The sequence below is a fragment of the Pelophylax lessonae genome (assembly GCF_965119305.1).
Source record: "Pelophylax lessonae genome assembly, chromosome: 1".
In the NCBI taxonomy this organism is placed as follows: Eukaryota; Metazoa; Chordata; class Amphibia; order Anura; family Ranidae; genus Pelophylax; species Pelophylax lessonae.
Window position 1 is genome coordinate 289,357,488 of NC_138768.1, and position 18,983 is coordinate 289,376,470.

The 18,983-nt window shown below is 42.0% G+C and overlaps 1 protein-coding gene across 1 annotated transcript; it reads right to left on the reverse strand.

Annotated features, from left to right (window-relative positions):
• Positions 1 to 13,783: 13,783 nt before the first annotated feature.
• Positions 13,784 to 14,740, reverse strand: LOC309544307 (olfactory receptor 6B9-like; the record flags this gene model as incomplete). The annotated part of the gene is made up of 1 exon (XM_082243213.1): positions 13,784 to 14,740. One exon carries the CDS (start codon positions 14,738 to 14,740, stop codon positions 13,784 to 13,786), a length of 957 nt encoding a protein of 318 aa, XP_082099339.1.
• Between the last annotated feature and the right edge of the window lie 4,243 nt (positions 14,741 to 18,983).

The window sequence follows — 18,983 nt, forward strand, 5'->3', positions numbered from 1 at the left end:
GGGGAATAAAGTAGTGATAATTGTAAATGAAAACAAAATGATAAGTGCTTCAACACCTTCCAAGGGGTTAAGTGTGTCCCTAGGGGTGTGCTTCTAACTGTCAATGGGCGTGGCTTTTGATGTAACCACAGAGACATACGATCCTACATGCAGTTACACCAGGGAGAATGACAGGTGGCTTTGTTTACATCAGCCACCTGCCTTTCTCCCTCTCCAGCGAGAGATTGCGAGTGGCCGGCGGACATCGGAGCCCCCAATTGGCTCGCGGGCCAGTGACGTACCGGTACGTCATTTTGCCCAGGAGGGGCTGACTGCCGCCGTATATGTACTGGCGGCGGTCGGCAAGTGGTTAAAATATGCCCTGATGCACCCCGTGACGCACCTCCATCCCTCAATAACATAAAAAGTTGCAAGGATTTGCCTTCGGGACTTTAAATGAGGTGTGACACGTCCAATGATACAATGTAAAATGCAAGTTTATTGGAACATACAATGTCAACAAGCAAACACAAACAGGTACCATATTATAAAACAGATTTGTGATGTTGTACGTGGTATATTAATATTCATAGTCAAGTACAGTTTTCCATAGAGCAATCCTTGGGGGGTATAGAAGTGCATCCTGATAACCCCCTGCTTGTTATGCATTAGCATAACATTATCCATTATCTTTATTACATGTCACAAACTGTTTATTTATTAGAAACCATGTATCGCATCAACCCCTGAGGAAGTGAACTGGTGTTCACGCAACGCGTCGGGTTATCAGGATGCACTTCTATACCCACCATGGATTGCTCTATGAAATACTGTACTTGACTATGAATATTAATATACCATGTACAACATCACAAATCTGTTTTATAATATGGTATCTGTTTGTGTTTACTTGCTGACATTGTATGTTCCAATAAACTTGCTTTTTACATTGTATCATTGGGCATGTTGCACCTCATTTAAAGTCCCAAGGGCAAATCCTTGCAACTTTTCATCTTCGATTCAAGAGGTCAGTTAGAATAGCATGAAGCCCCTATGATCCAGTCTAGGCCTGTGCGAAGCAGGCATGCCATGTTATACAACCTGACATTGGGGAGGTTTGCACCCCCTACGGTTCTGGGGAGATATAGTTTGGTTATAGCTATGCATGGACGTTTCTTGTGCTATAAAAATTTGGAGACGGCCTTAGTCAATGTTTGGATATCATTATGCTTTAGCAAAACTAGAATGGTTTGAAAAGGGTATAAGAGTCATGCAAGGCTGACCATCTTGAAAATGTGACATCTCCCCAGTAGCGATAAGGGTAGATCCATCCAGTTTTCCATTTCTTGAACAATTTTCTGAATTAGGGGGGATAGTTTACGCCTAAGTAAGTGATGTTAGATTTGGCAACGGAGAATGGGGAAGAAGGGATCGAAGAGGGGTGAGCATGTGAGCTCAGTGGGAGATTTTCACTTTTGCTATAATTTATACAAATATAAATATATATTGACAATGATAATATAAAAACGTAATATACTTAATATAAAACCTAATGTAACTCAATAAACTAAATATAACACTTAACATAAGTGCATTATCTTTACCCGTGAGTCCCAACAATTGGTGATTAGGAACGATGAACTAGATAGAGTCAGCGAATCCTGGAACGGTGGTTAGAGCCATTGACTTTGAGGTGTTTTGGAAGATCCTTTCTGGGACTCCATTAATCCAGAGGGAAAGAGATAGGGGTGGGGGGGGGGGGGTTTCTGGTGGGTGGATTTGGTTGGGATGCTGGGTTTAAAGATTGCAAGATAGATTCCGCTTCTGAAAGATCGTGGAAGGTAAGTTGATTGCTGTTTGGTGCTCATATATGGAGTATTGCCAGTGTGAATTTAATTTGCTGTTAGAATAACTCTGAACATATATGTTGGAAAGCCTTTCTCTCTCTGAAGACTTCTTGTGAGTAATCGGCAAAGATTAAAACATTTTTAAATCACAGGTTGAGCAATGTTCAGCGGGCTGGAGGGAGAAATATGAGGAACTCACACCCACCTCCATATTAGCTGCATCTGCCACGTTGGCACACACATTTTCGCACAAGTTTTCATCTGATGAGTCGAGCTTAAGCTGAGCCATTTGGGAGCGGGTTGAAGTTTTCTTTTGAGGAATAACTCCACAGAAAGTGGCTGTGAGCCACGGGTGTCTTTGAGGAGGGGCTGGCAAGCCATGTTTCAGTGCAGGACAGGTGTAATAGTTGATTATCTTGGCAGCTCGACATGAGGCGAGGAGAGGAACAGCTATCTAAAGTGACGCCAGCACCGGAAGTTCTTCTTTTTTTGTTGTTGTTGTTTGTAGCGATACTAAGAAACTAGAGTAGATCAGCTCATATAATGACCATGCATATGTATTTTTTTTTCAAATGGTTTTGATCTCATTTTATAATGTATTTAGTTGCACAGAAATTAGTTTATTTATGAGGCATGTTGCACTTTTTAAGGGTGTCGGAGTAGATCTGCTTACACGTTGGTTAAGTCTATGGATTTTTTTAAATGGTTATGATTTAAATTTTGTAAACTATTAATTTGCATATGGTGCATGAGTTTATCTATGAATAGAAGGACTCTTACGGTTTCTTTTTTTTTTAAATTTATTATACTTATAATGATTTCTAAATATGCAAATGAGCGCAAAAAAAGTTTTTTTTTTTTTTTATTCAGGGGCGCTCATAGGCGGAGTAGAGTAGATGTGCCTAAATTAATTTTGATCTAATTTTAAAATGTATTTAGTAGCATATGAATGAGATTATGTATAATAATAAGGGTTTTTTTTAAATTATCTTCTTTCCTAATTTATTGCACCCACCAATTTAAATTGATGGAGTTCTGAAATAGTGTTAAGAGGTGGAGTGGATTGCCTTACATATTGGTTTGACTAGGTTTTTTTTTTTTTTTTTCTTTGGGTCATTACATATGCAATGAAGTGGATAGACACATTGTATGACCATCCGACAGCAGCTATAAAGCCAATGGCATCCTATACACCAATCTCACCCCATCAAATGTTACTGGACACGGCTGTCTCCTTTCACCCCTCATATTTGTACTCAATCTAGAGCTGCTGTTGCGCCACATAAGAGTTAATATGGACATTACACTGCTTCCCTGACGCCACATCACCGCTCCGCATCAGATTGTACTAGCTCCCTACTCCCTGAGTATGCTCCATGTTGTTTCTTTATTCACTGGGCTCATTCACCTACTACTAATGACCCCTGCAGGTCCCCGGAGTTCTGGCCACCGTGTTGGTTGTCTCCTCCCGCGCCCGCCAACGGTCGACGTTTCTTAACGGTCGCCCGACACCCTCCGACTTCCACACCTCCCCACCCCCTCTGAGCTCCCCAGCTGGTCTGTCGGTTCTCACGGTACTCTAACTCCCCTCCCGGCTCCTACCCTTCTATTTCCACCCTCCCCTTCACTAACTCTTGACCCTCCTTTTTTTTTTTTTTTTTTCTTCTCTCCCCCCCCCCTTATAGGGTGCTCTGCGATGTCCGCAACAGCACCCCAGCCTGATGGCCTCCGCCTTAAGGTTGTCTCCTTAAACGCCCGGGGTTTGAACACACCTCAGAAACGCTCGAAATTGCTCATGCACATGCACAGACTTAAAGCGGACGTAGTGTTCTTGCAAGAGACGCACTTCCGTTCGGACGCTCTTCCTAAATGCACGAACAAACATTTTACTCAAGCTTTCCATGCTACGTCTGAGACTTCGAAGTCGAAAGGAGTCTCTATACTCATTGCAAAATCAACCCCTTTCTCCGTTTCCGACTCCCTGGCGGACGCCCAAGGACGTTATTTACTGCTTCAAGGTACCCTTAAACATATCCAGATCACCCTCGCGAACGTCTATAGCCCCAACCAATCCCAGGTCTCGTTTTTCAGATCAGTATTTGGTGAACTGGCGCCTTTCCAACGGGGCACTCTGATCTTTGGGGGCGACTTCAATGTTCCCCTGGAACCACTGCTTGACACCTCCTCAGGCTCCTCGTGCTTACCTTACAAAGCCCTAAAACAGATTAAGCTATGTCTTCGAGACCTCAGGCTTCACGATTCCTGGCGGACACTCCATGCCAGTGACAGGGATTACACTTACTTCTCCCCACTCCACGCCAAATACTCCAGGATCGACTACCTGTTCCTCTCGCAATCTGCTCTCACATCTCTTACTGATGCCTCCATAGAGCCATCGATACTTTCGGATCATCACCCTATTTCTCTCACCCTATCCTTCCCGCTATCTCTATCCAGAGATCGGGTTTGGAGCCTTGATTCCTCCTTGCTGACGGACAAAGCTAGATCGGCCGCCATCCGCGAATTTTTACAGGAATATTTCTCTGTCAACGCGACGCCTGACACGTCGACCCTCATTCAATGGGAAGCCCACAAATGCGTTGTCCGGGGTAAATTTATCGCGCTATCAGCGGCTCTAAGAAAAGAAAGGGAGGCTTTTGTCTCTGACCTGATCTTGCGCATTCGTACCTTGGAACTGGCCCATAAACGCTCCCTTGCTCAAGACACTTTAACGGCCCTTACCTCCGCTCGTGAACAACTCGCGGAGGAGCTAGATCGGAAAGCCAGACGTAGCTTCCTCCTGTCCCAAAAGGTTTTTTATGAACAGGCCAATAAAAGCGGTCGACTCCTTGCCACGGCCCTTCGCCAAAAGAAGGCGAAGTCCACGGTTCACTCCCTCCGCTCACCCTCTGGGTCCCTGGTAGCTAACAACCGAGACATTGCGGCAGAATTTGAGGCCTTCTACTGTAAACTTTACAACCTAGACCCAACACGCTCCCACCCCCCCTCCAACCCTACCAGATCTCAAGCCATCACGGACTTTCTTGCGTCCAACCTGCCCCAACAAGCTTCTCCCGATTGCCGTGCTGCGCTGGATCTCCCCATCTCCAAACAGGAATGGGATTTTGCGCTAAAACAGATGCAACCCAATAAGAGCCCTGGCCCTGATGGCCTTTCTGTTGCATACTACAAATCCTTCCCTGACATCCTTGCTGCCCCGTTCTTATCCGCCTTTAATTCTGTCTCCGCAGACAACCCCCTGTCCCCGCGGATGCTTGAGGCCCACGTTGTGGTGATCCCGAAAGAAGGGAAGGACCCGACCTCCCCGGCCAGCTACAGGCCGATCTCCCTTATCAACGTGGATGTCAAGCTGTTCGCAAAGATTCTGGCTAACAGACTGCTCCCACTTCTACCTAAGGGGATTCACGAGGACCAGGTTGGTTTTGTCCCGGGCCGCGAAGCGCGGGATAATACCATCAAAGCGCTTAATCTGCACCACGTCCTCTCCACCACTAACCAGAAGGGGTTCCTGCTCTCCCTGGACGCTGAGAAGGCATTCGACAGGGTCTCGTGGGATTTTCTTGCGGCAACGCTCTCTGCCTGGGGATTGGGTCCCCGGTTCCTTGGCTATGTTATGGCCATGTACGCTAAACCGGAGGCGCGGGTCCGTGTTAATGACACCCTGTCGAGTGCCTTCCAGATTTCCAACGGTACCAGACAGGGATGCCCGTTGTCCCCCTTGATTTTCATCATGACTCTGGAGCCCCTTCTCCACAGGATTAGACACTGTGACACGATACACGGGATTAATTTCGCTGACAGGACGTACAAACTTGCCGCGTATGCGGATGATCTTCTGTTGTTCCTCTCCGATCCCATCACGACCCTACCTGCTCTCTTCAAAGTGTTCGATGAGTACGCTTCCCTTTCCAACTTTCGGATTAATTTTTCCAAATCCTTCGCGTTAAATGTCACTCTACCCCACTCGGACGTGGAGCGCTGTCGAGCGAATTTCCGCTTCACGTGGAAACCGGACTCGATCACTTACCTGGGCATTGAAATCCCTTCTAACCTCCAACACTTGTTCGTTCGCAACTTCCCCCCGCTTTTCGCACGGATATCGAAAGACCTCCGATCCTGGTCCAAGCTTCAGCTGTCCTGGTTCGGCAGGGCAGCTGTCTTAAAAATGAATGCTCTACCCCGCCTCCTCTATGTCCTCCAAACGGTCCCCATACTGCTCCCCCCTTCCTTCTTTAAACACTACCGTCGTATCTGCACCTCCTTCTTGTGGGGGGACAAACAGCCCCGCATTGCTTATCAGACCCTCACGAGACCGAAGTCTAAAGGTGGTATTGGCCTTCCTGACTTGTACAACTACTACGCCGCTAGCCACCTTACTAGAATTGCGGACTGGAACATTCATGGGCCTCATAAGGATTGGGTTTCCATTGAGAAGGGCTTTACTTCTCTGGATCTCCACTCCTCGCCGTGGCTCCTGGATGCCCACGTCCCCCCCGCTCTAAAGCTCCATCCCCTCATTGGTCCCTCCCTCAAAGTTTTCCGTTCGGTTAGCACGTCTCGCTCCATCTCCATGGTTCCAGGCCCTATGACCCCTTTCCGCTTGAACCCGGATTTCCCTCCTGGCATGCACCGTACTTACCTGACCACGAACTGGGCCCAAGACCAGTTGAGGGTCCACCATCTTTGGGACAATGACGCCCCACTCGATATACCCTCCATTGCTGAAAAGTCTGGCTTGCCCCCTTTACCTCCTTGGCCACACTTTCTCCTCAAGCAATACCTCCTGTCACTCTCTCGCAAGTGCCCCTCCTTGTCTGCCTTGACCCCGTTCGACCACTTGTGCCAACAGGAAGGCCCGATCTGCAGACTCCTTTCCACTATCCATTCTTTTCTGCTTGACGAACCCGATCCGGGGAAGCTTAAACGATGCAAGGATTGGGAAGCGGAATTGGCGGTCGCTCTCTCCCCAGAAGACTGGGACCTTATCCATACGAATAACCACAAATGTTCCCTTAATGTTACCACGCAGGAAAGCGGCTACAAGCTAGTTAGCCGCTGGTATTACACCCCCGCGAGATTACACAGACTCTTCCCTTCAACGTCACGGCTCTGCTGGAGATGTAACGCGGAACCTGGTACGCTCCTTCGCGTTTTCTGGACCTGCCCTCGTCTTACCGCCTTCTGGGAAGAAGTCCATAGAATTATTACGCAAGTTACCACAGCAGACTTAGCCTTCACTCCTGCTCAATACCTTTTGCACCACTCTTCTACTTCCAGCAGGACTTATTCTAAATCTTTGGCGATCCTTATGGTGAATGCCGCCAGGCAGTGCATCCCGGCTCTGTGGAAGTCCACGCACGTACCTACCGTCAAGCAGTGGTTCCAGCGCCTCTCAAGGGTCGCGGAGATGGAAGAGTTGATTGCCATTTCCAGGGATACTCCCTCCAAACACCACAAAAAGTGGGCTTGCTGGACTCATTATACTTCCACGCCCGAATTCTCCCGTCTCTGTCAGTGACGACCCTACGGTACTGTCCTCATTGACCCCCTTGGATACACCGCTCTTTCTGTTCTCTTTCATGTTCCCTTTTGTCTCCCACTGAGATAAAAATTTTTTTTTTTTTTTCTCTCTCCCTCTCTCCCCCCCCCCCTCCTTCCCTGTTAATTTTCCCTTTGCCTCACCCCCCTGTCTTCCTTCCCCTCCCCGCCCTCCACGGGCTGCTTCGTTGTCTCTGGGCGGGCCCGGACAACTGGCTCCCCCCCTTCATTGCATGACTTAGTTGCTCCGCAGCCGCTTCTCCCCGACGACTCCCCTGTCTCCCGTCCCTGGGTTTGGATCACCCAGGATATGGGCCTCGACATGGACCAGCTCGACCTGACCGCTTGTCCTCCTGCCGCCTTACCTCCTCTATAGTGTCTTATTCTTTGACTTCTACTCTTGCCCCCCCTCTCTTTCCACTTCCGACCCCTGATTGTCTTCACACGCCTCACAGGGTAGAGTTGTCCCGGATCTCCACGGTTATCAATGTTGTTTATTGTAGGCTATTTTATACTGTTACATTTGCCGTCTTCGGCTGTTTACATGCTTGCACCATTTTGAAAATTTTGTACATTTCTGTCATGTTTCTTTTGCCAACTTGAACTGGTTGTACATTTGTACTTTATCTTTTATGAACCAATAAAATATTTTGAAAAAAAAAAAAAAAAAAATATGGACATTACAGGTATACGGGTTTGAAAGATGTCTAACAAAGTATCTGCTTTTTCAGATGACTTGCTCTTTTTTGTTACTAGTCCAGAAACATTGATAACCTATTTAGTCAAAGAACTGGATTTTTATTCACAATCGTCAAATTATAATATAAACTTTGCTCAAGTACTGAATCTCACAATCCCTGTGGCCAGTGTTCTTTTTTTAAAATCAAGCTTCCAGTTCACGTGGGTGAAGGGAAAGCATGGGGACATATTCCAGAGTCATTTTCCACAACTGCTTTCCAGTATTAGATGAGATCTCCAGCATTGGCAACATCTTACGCATACCTGGTTGGGCAAAAATAGCATCTTAAAAATGAATGTACTTCCCTGATTACTATATCCATTTCAAACTCTACCAGTGGCAATGCCAGTGAAGATTTGGCAACAAATTAAACTTGAGTTTGTACAGTTTTTTGGGCAGCCCGTCCAGTTAGATCAGTGGTTCTTAACCTTGTTGGAGGTACTGAACCCCACCAGTTTCATATGCGCATCCACCGAACCCTTCTTAATTGGAAAAATAAAACATGATTTTTTAAAATTCAAAACATAGGTATATATTTAGGACAGTATGTATTAATACATAGGTGCACAAAATGAACAAAACCATTAAAGAACAAAACCATTGCATTAACACTGACTGCTGACCATTTTCATTAACACTGACCACTGACTATTTGCATTAACACTGACCGCTGACCATTTGCATTAACACTGACCACTGACCATATGCATTAACACTGACCGCTGACCATTTGCATTAACACTGACCGCTGACCATATGCATTAACACTGACCGCTGACCATATGCATTAACACTGACCGCTGACCATTTGCATTAACACTGAGCACTGACCATTTGCATTAACACTGAGCACTGACCATTTGCATTAACACTGACCGCTGACCATTTGCATTAACACTGACCGCTGACCTTTTGCATTAACACTGACCGCTGACCATTTTCATTAACACTGACCGCTGACCATATGCATTAACACTGACCGCTGACCATTTGCATTAACACTGAGCACTGACCATTTGCATTAGCACTGAGCACTGACCATTTGCATTAACACTGAGCACTGACCATTTGCATTAATACTGAGCACTGACCATTTGCATTAATACTGAACACTGACCATTTGCCTTAATACTGAGCACTGACCATTTGCATTAATACTGAGCACTGACCATTTGCATTAGCAACCAACTAACCAAAAAAAAAAGGCTCTCCTAACTTAAAAAAAAAAAAAAATGCCATACCAATACTGCACACTCACTCACTGTGTATAACTGTTATACACAGTGGGTGGGCGCCTTTTTAATACAACACTTCTCTGCAGAGAACACCACACCACCACATCTACCTATCTTAGACCTCCTGATTGTGGGCTGGCTGCTGCGCTGGCCTAGTTGTGCAGCCTGTGGGCGGCCTGCTTTGGCCTGGGTCTGGTGCCAGACTGGTGACAGACTCACTCAGTGAGTCACTTGAGTGAGCCACCACTCACTAAGCCTCCTCCTAGGCCTAGGAGTTGGACCTCTCTACCCTCTAGTCTCCGATTCCCCACTCTCACTCTGCTCAGTCTGTCCTTGTCCTTGCCATCAGTGCACTGACTCACAGTGTGTCAGTGTCACATGACATGGGAATCACTCTGCCAGGTCCGGGCTCTGTACTGTGGGGATGTTGTGTGTTACCATGACGACGGTGCGGTGCGGGAGCGGAAGGACACGCCCGAAATTGGAGAAATAGTCCCTGACAGCGAAGTGGTACTAGCGGAGGGTGTGTGTCATCACAAATCATATGAGTCCTCCACCGAACCCGCGAGACTGACTCACCAAACCCCTGGGGTTCGATCTAACCCAGGTTAAGAACCACCAAGTTAGATACTCTCATGCTGTCTAAATGTTGTGGGGGCATGGGATTCCTATAGCCAGTACAGTATTATCAGGCCACACATTTAGCACAGATCTTGGATTGGTGGAACCATAATCAGGCAAATATTTGGATTTCTATGTAACAGCAAATGTCCCCTATACCGCTTAGGGCTCTACCATGGCTTTGTAAAGGATTTCTAACCCAGGTAAAAGATCATCCTATCCTGAGCACTACTTATAAAATTGCTCTTAGGAATAGTCCCAGGGTGATAAATTCCTTTGTCAACATCACCTACAATAATGGTGATTGGAAATCCAGATTTTTCACTAAGGCTATATGACCTTGTATTTTCGTAAATTTATAGAAGCAGGGAAGTTTAGAGAGCAATATTTTAAAGAGGGTTGTTGGAAAATTATAGCTGATATTCAATCCATGATCTCACCACCCCTTCTGTTATGGAAAACAATTCAATTAGTGCATTACCTTTCTTTGAAATCGATGTATACCTGCCATCTTTGGGCACCTCTGTATTGCTGGGCGACCTATAGAAAGGGGCCTCTCTAGAGCATACACAGCATTGGTAGATCCTCCGGATTTTTTTATTCCCTCTTTCATTACAGCATGAGAAATTGATCAAAATATGACATTATCTGTGGACTGAAGAGACTATATTTTTTATTTTATACACAAATCTTCTATTTCTTCAAGACTGCAGGAATCAGGATATAAGCTCTTAACTAGATGGTAAAGAGTTCCGGAAAGACTACAAAGAGTGTTTTCTACTGTCAATCCCACCTGTTGGTGATTTGGGGAAGACAGGGGAACTCTCTATCATATTTTTTGGACTTGCCCTTGAATTTGACCTTACTGGCAGGATGTATGTGCTTTGATTGAAGAGCTTCCTGACCTTTCCCTTGTCCATGGCTCAGCAGCCTGTTTGCTACACCTTAGCCATCTTTCCAAATGAAAATATCAATATGCTCTAGTGAGAAATCTTTTAAATGTGGCAAGGGCCTGTATACCAGCACATTGGAAATCTTCTTCTCCCCCCATTGTGCATCATTGGATTAGAACAGTAAATGATACAATGCAAATGGAGGAACTTACAGCTTAATTGAGGAGACAGGAAGGTTGCTAAAATAAAAACTTGGACACAGTGGGCCCACTTTACGATGACTGCAAGATATTTACAGGCTTTTCTTACAAATTTGTGGATGTAGTGGAAGCAAATACAGTGGTACACAAAAGTGTATTAAATGTCTCTTGGTTTTTCTTTTTTCTTTCACATCCTTTTCATTTTTTTTTAAAATAGTACAATGTGAATAAAGTCCATTAACCTAAAAGTGATGTCAATAAAACACCATAAGCGATCCGAGAGTAAATGAGCCCATGTAAAAAGTCTTTCAGTAATACAGGAGATAGTGACCAAAATACAGTATAAGATTTAAATTCAGACTAAAGACAGCCACCTCTAGACACCACCACACACAGCTTCTTACCAAGAGCAGTTAACTCCTTATTACAGGGGGTCAAACAGGCATGTCAGTGATCCCAGACACCCTCCAAAATGATGCCCCTCACCTGGTATCTTTTGAAAAAGGTATCCAAAACACAGTGTCACTATCTCCCACCATACAAACCAAACAGATCCACAGTATATATCTCTTGCACTTTGCTAGAGCAAGGAGATGTTTTTCAAGTGAAAATATGCAGGTCATGCATGATTTCCATTGGTGCGTCTTGAATTGCAAAGTGCCAGTTGCTTTGAAACTTTTTTTAAGTAATAAACATGTCTATACTTACCTGCTCTGTGCAATAGTTTTGCACAGAGCAGCCCTGATCGTCTTTTTCTAGGGTCCCCCGCCGGTGCTCCAAGCCCATTTTCCCCACTTTCCCTGGGTGTACCCATGTGGGCTCACTTCCGAGTCCCGCTGCTGTGTCCATTGACCCAGACAGCAGGCCTCATCCTCGCCCCCTACTCCCGTGTCACAAAATTTGGTTGACAGCAGCAGGGGCAAATGACTCCTGCTGCTATCAATATGTCCAATGAGGAGAGAGACAGCGACTGGAGCCACTGCGCTAATGCACATTGCTGGATCAGATCAGGCTCAGGTAAGAAAAAGGGGGGGGGGGGTTTGGGGGGGAGCTGCAGCACAGAAGGTTTTTTGCCTTAATGCATAGAATGCATTAAGGTGAAAAACCTTAAGGCTTTACAACCACTTTAATGAACAATCATATTGTATACATTTTAAATCTATTGTATATTTGGATTAGTGGCCATTTTTGTGTATTAAGGAATGTGATTGTTTTGCATTACTTTAACATAATTTGTCATTTTAAATAAAGAATAATAAATATATGTAATATATGTATACGTTTTAATATATAGATGGGTCACATGGGTGAAAATGACTATAAATCAATAATAAGGCAGCAAAATTGGCTATACAAGCAGATTCAACTGGAACACACTGTTTTGTTTAATATTAAAGGACTGATCCAAGGTAACGCTGTCACTCCTACGTTGCACATGCAGTTTGTGCGTTTGTACTATGAATTATGCGCACATCAAAAAAACCCAATGGTTGTACTGCAGAAAACACTAAAAAAGAATCACAATGACAGATTTCCAAATGGAGCATTGTTCGGTCTTTATGCTTTAAATCCATATTGGACTGTGAAAGCCATATAGGCCACCGTGATTAAAGCCTCCTCAATAAATTGAAACAGCACACAATAGCAAGAAATAGACAGGTTTTATGTAATAAAGGTGACTTTCTTAAGTGGACTAGTATTGCTTGACACCACTGCACTTGTCAAAGTCACCGCTTACAGTGATAAAACACATAATTGTTAACTGGTGCTATCTGCCCTAGTCACATCTTTGAGACACAGTTGTTGGATGCATCTTTGAAAAGGGTTGTTGGATCCAACTTTGTACAAAGTAGCAGATATGTGGAACAATATTAGTGGGATGCCTAGGCATGGATCTTTACTGTTGGGGGCAAATATATTCATCTGATCTTTTTTTTTTTGCATTTTAACTATATTCAGTGTTAATGCCATTTTTACTGTAGAGCTTTCTAAAAATAATTTTGTTTTGCACACTAGATGTTCTGCACATTTTCACAATTGCACCGTATGACTCTTTTTTTGTGACTTTAACTTGCACTGACCCATTTCCTGTATTACCATATTACCAATAAGGAATCACCTCTCCATTGTACCCTTTTTTTTTTTTTTTTTTTTTATAATTAGATTTTTTTTTTTTTTGTGGATCTCAAGGGACACCCGGAGCTCTCTACATGTTGGTGTACTGATAAGTTGCCTTGAAGTCAAAGTGTCCTTCACTTTTTTTTTTGCAGTTTGATATGGATTTTTCTGTAGAGCTATTTATATGTATTTAAAATAAGATCAGTTGTAATGTCCTAGTGTCACTCTCAGACTCTTGGTGGTGCATTACCTCTCATATGTTGGGGTGTCAATGCACTACAATCTACCAAAAACGACCTGAACTTTTTATTTTTTATTTTTCTGCCATTCTAAATTAATAATATTGAACAAAGTGTTATGCATTACCCTGTATTACAGTAACGTGTACATTACCACAACACATAGGTCTAAAGAGGGTCTTAGTTAAAGCTCTTGGAATAAAGACAATTGACTTTTAGATGACTGGCATGGTTTCTTCTCAAATCTAGTATGTAGGGTGTGTGGCTGCTTCTCCAAAATACACTCCTAACATGCATTAACATTATTGTAAGAAAAAATAAAAAGCATTTATTTTGGGCTTCTGGTCACCGCCTCATGTGTATAGTTTGCTTAGGACTACTGCAGTCCTCTCGACAAAGCCAAATGTTTTTTTGAGTGAATCTTTCACTTCTTTATTCCTCAAGCAATAGATAATGGGATTAAGAATTGGGGTTATCACAACATAAAACACTCCCACAACTCGATTAAGAGTAAATGTGAAGCCCACCTTGGGTCTTACATACATAAATATAACAGTACCATAATAGATAAGAACTACAGTTAGGTGGGAACCACAGGTAGAAAAAGCTTTTGCTCGACTCTCAGTTGAAGGCATCTTAAGGATAGTTGTGATTATACAAACATATGAAAACAAAGTCACTGTAAATGAGGTAACAATTACTAAAGAAGCACAAAAAAAATCAAGAAGGTCATTAAGAGAAGTATCTACACAGGAAATTTTAAGTAGAGGAGGAGCATCACAAAAGAAATGGTTAATATCATTGCTACAAAATGAAAGCTGAGAGATTAAGAAAATAGGTGGAAAGGTAGTTGTAAATCCAACAAGCCATGAACATATGGCTAGATATTGGCATATTGTTGTATTCATTAGCACTGGATAACGTAAAGGTTGGCAGATAGCCAAATAGCGGTCAAAAGCCATAACACCCAAAAGAAAACACTCTGTAGAACTCAAGAAAAAGAAAAAGAACAGTTGGGTTATGCACCCAGTTAGAGAAATTAGTCTTCCATCTGAAGTAATGGTTGCTAGAATTTTAGGAACAGTCACAGAGACATAAAATATCTCTAGTATGGAGAAGTTCCGAAGGTAAAAATACATTGGCTTGTGAAGATTCCTCTCTGTCCAGGTAATCATTATAATTATAATGTTGCACAAAAGAGTTAACACATAAGTAAACAGTAGCAATATGAAAAAGATATATTGAAAAGCTGAAGATCCTGGAAATCCCAATATAATGAAATCAACCACAAATGTTTCATTTATTACCATTCTTAAACCATACCCTGTGCTAAGAGATAGGAAAGTAATGTTATATTACATAATATTATTTAAATGCACCTGCTTAGATTTTGTTTGAAAATATGTTTAGATCAATTTCATAACTACTTGTAAATGTAAAATTTCACAGCCTTTCACCATATCCGCATGGAGGGCTCCTAAATTATGTATCCAGAATAGGGAATACTAATGGTGCTACAAAATTGTCCTTCCCCTTCAAAAGGTTTGATACATAAACTACTTTGTGAAATTGTATTAGATAACTTTGGAACAGATTTTGCTTCCACGTGAGGATAGGCTGGTAATGATATCCAGAGTACTGAATGAAATGTCAATGCCCAGAATCAATTTTTTTTTTTTCTATAGAACGTTTAGAAATGATTCTCATTAACAAACTGCTTTTGATTTGAAGGGACATTTTATCTGCAACATCAAGGCACAGCTTTGGGGTCCAGTGTGATTCCTAGCTATGTCAATCTATTTATGTCAGATTTTAAAGAGATGTATTTGATCATTCATTGTACCAGGGCCACATTCTTATATAGCTCACATACATAGATGAATAGTTCTTCACCTGACATGCCATGGAAGCAGATTTACTAGACTAGACACACCTGGAAAGTCATCACTGCATGATTTCCTTCACTTTGGAATACAGCAATACAGCTACCCACTTTTTGCATCTTCTTGTGACACATCAGATGGTGCTTTACATACCAATGTATACAAATTGCATACCAATGTATAGAAAAAGGCCATCAAAAGGAATAATTTCCACCTACATAGAAAAAGTCTCCACCCTAAAATGTGGGTAACCATACATCAAATTCTTTAAAATCAGAAAAAAAATCACATCCACAATGTTCCATGAGTGGGCAGTCAGGATGTTGAAGGATTTAATTCAATGAAGTAGACAGGTACTACAGGAATCACTAAAGAAGGCATTCCAAAAAATAAAGGAAAACACCAAGGAATATACCAGCAATATTAATTATTTCTACTCAATCTCCCCACATGCATCATATCAAAAATAAACACTGGTATGTTTTGAGCAGCCACCTAAAGTTGGCAGACAAATTTAAAGAGCTTCTGATGTTTTCAAGTAGAGGATCAAGGAAATTTAGAGACAGACTAGTCCATGCTGTTTTTACAAACAGTGAGATTCTAGTTGATCACTCCCAAATCAGGCACAATTGGATATGTACCTATGTTGGCATAATGTTCAATGTAATGCTGTAATTTAAAAAATAAAAAATAAAAAACATTCACACACCACAGAACAGGGAATTCAATCTTTTGAGAAGTGCTTTTCCAGAAATATGTTACATCTTTTTAAATGTCTACAGGCCTTCGTTGAACAAATCATACACAATGTAAATCACAAAAGCACACAATTAGGATTCATTGTAATTGAAGAAGTCAAATGACCATCAAAAGGGGGGGCCTGTCTAGGAATTATATTGGCTTTACAAACTAGATACATTGTATCTGAAGGGGATGAATGAATAATGTAACCTCCCACTAGTTCTTTATTCTGGTCTGGTTTCACCATAGAGAACGTTTTTCCTCTGCTGTTTATGTGTATTATTTCTTCAGTGGTAAATTACTCCGTACATTGATGACTAATGGTGACACACCAGTCACAAAAGTTCCCAAACACACTGATGATGGGTGATTAAGTTCCCCCTACACATTGGTAATCTGTAGCTTCAGGTTTAGACTGAAGTTTAATTTGGTCTGAATTTTGCCTGTTCGGCATTCAGCAAATGGGCAAACTAAATGGGGTGTTTGCCTACCTATTTGACTGAACATCCAACTGCAGCAGGAAGTGGAATATTTAACAGCAGGATTACTACTGCTGGTAAATGTGACAGCATCACCCCTCAGGCTTTTGTTAGGGAGCCAGCATCAGTGGACTTTCAAGCAGCCAGGGATGCATCCCTACATAGAAAAAAAGAGAAAGGAGGCGCAAACACCTAGTGCAATACCCGTGGTCACTGTTTGCAAAATTTTAATAAAATGCCACAGACATAAAGATGATAAAATCATGTTACAAGCATCCACCATGTGTGAACTGGAACAAGTCCTTCAGTCAGGACCGCTAACGCGTTTCGGGGGTCAGGCCCCCTTCTTCAGAGCTCAGATGCATCCCTGCCTGACTGCTTAAAACTCCATAACATCTACCAATTATATATATATATATATATATATATATATATATATATATATATATATATATATATATATATCAGCCCACCATACATTGAATACACTTGAAATGGTTTCAGCCTTAGACGTTAGGTCTTTGGGTTCAGCAGGGACCAAAAACTCTTGTCTGGCTTGACATATTAAGTCATCAAAAAAATGGAACATTCAGGTCTCTATGTGTATAAGAAATACTTACTGTATATACACATAGAAGTGATCAAATAATAATGAATGATAAAAATCCTGTTCCTGAATAACTATTCTACTTGCAACTTTCAATGTCATATTAATCTCTGTATATGTCATTTTAAGACATAGCATAATATATAAACATTTTGTTAGCCCCCCCATCCACATTTGTTTGAAATTCAAACTGAATAACGTTGTTGGCATTACATTTATATTGGAAGCAGAAGTAAGTGTCATTTCAACAGTTTCAAACTGGGTATCTATGCATGTATCCTTTGAGGCGGATTTAATTGTGTTGCACAGGTGTTGCTAGTCCCAAAGTATACTACCCTGCTTTTTATTTACATTCCAAAGGATCTAATTATTGTGTTTTGCTTGTGCTTCCTTAAGCACAATTACATTGCCTAAATTGGTAGAATGGGGAATACATGCACTAAAAAAAGCTTATCTGCTGCTGCTATAAAGATTATTATCATTAGAATAATACTGTCTCCAGTACAGATGGTTACAGCTAATTGGCTAAAGAGCTTGTTGATCCAAAGAATAAAAAACAAAAAGGGCAGTAAGGCTGCTCTGGTTTTTATTTTAAACCTTTCTGACCAAATAAAAAAAAAATAAAAAATTCAAAGACAGCTGGCTAATCAAAAAAAAAAAAAAGAACTGACTTTCCCATCCACACATTCAAGGTGGATGGGGGGATCCCCCCGCTGTGCTGTTGTATTCTGGCAGTGGAATTCCTTTGCTGCCAGAATACACTGATCAGTGCTGCAGCTGATTGCCTGGAAGCATTGATCACACAAAAATATTCTGACAGTCCTATTCGGGAGGAGTTGATCACTAAATCAACTCCTGTCAAGCAGAAATGGCTATGCAGTACATGATTTCCTGCTGAACTGGCCAAATTTCATCCATTTATGCCCAGTTTTACACTTTTCAACCTGTTTGGCATCCATAAATAATTAGAAACTTGTTTCTGCCTGGTCCTGCAACTTGTCTCATTATCAAATATTTACTTTACCCTTGTTAAGAGCTCATGCAAACCTATGATCTAAAAATACCATTACTTTATTTGTTTTAAATATCTAGTTACAACTAAATTCCAACTAAATACATAGATACAATACATGTGAGGGAGGTGTTTTACCTGTAAAAGGATTTCTATGTCTGTCAACCCAGTCCTGAAATTACCATAGCCCCATCACACAGCATACAAACCAGATATTTCTCTGCTGCAATTAAGTAAAACTTATAGATATTGTACCTCCCCAGCCTGTGACTGGCCATTGAAAACACTGAGAATCAGAAAAGTGGTGAGGTCATCTCTGTATAGACACATTAAATGAATGTGTAAATGACTGAGCTGCAATAATTTGTGACTTTTTATCTTCCTGGAGCAAATAATTATTTTGTTTAATGTGGAACAAGTCATTGGGTGGTGCATGATGGATGCTTATCTGTTTATTCAGTAATGGGTGGAAAATCCAAAAATTATAATCTCTGATAGGGTAAAATGAGAAATATGGACTTTATTGGCACCACAACTACAAAATATTAATTATCATAAAACTAGCTTTCATTGTACAAGATATAAAAAAGAGAACAATTTGCATAAACACAATTACAGGTTTTTGCCTATGCACCAGAATTATTAGTGGAGGAACTACCCCTACTAGTGGTTGTGTACTTATGGTTGAAAAATTCACATAACCATGTATCAGGGGGAGGGGGGTTTCCACCACCCTTGCATGTCATCTTGCTCAACATGTTTCATGGATAGCCACTTCCTCAGGAGCCTTGACAGGTGCAATTTTACGATAGAATCTAAATGTAAGTAAGA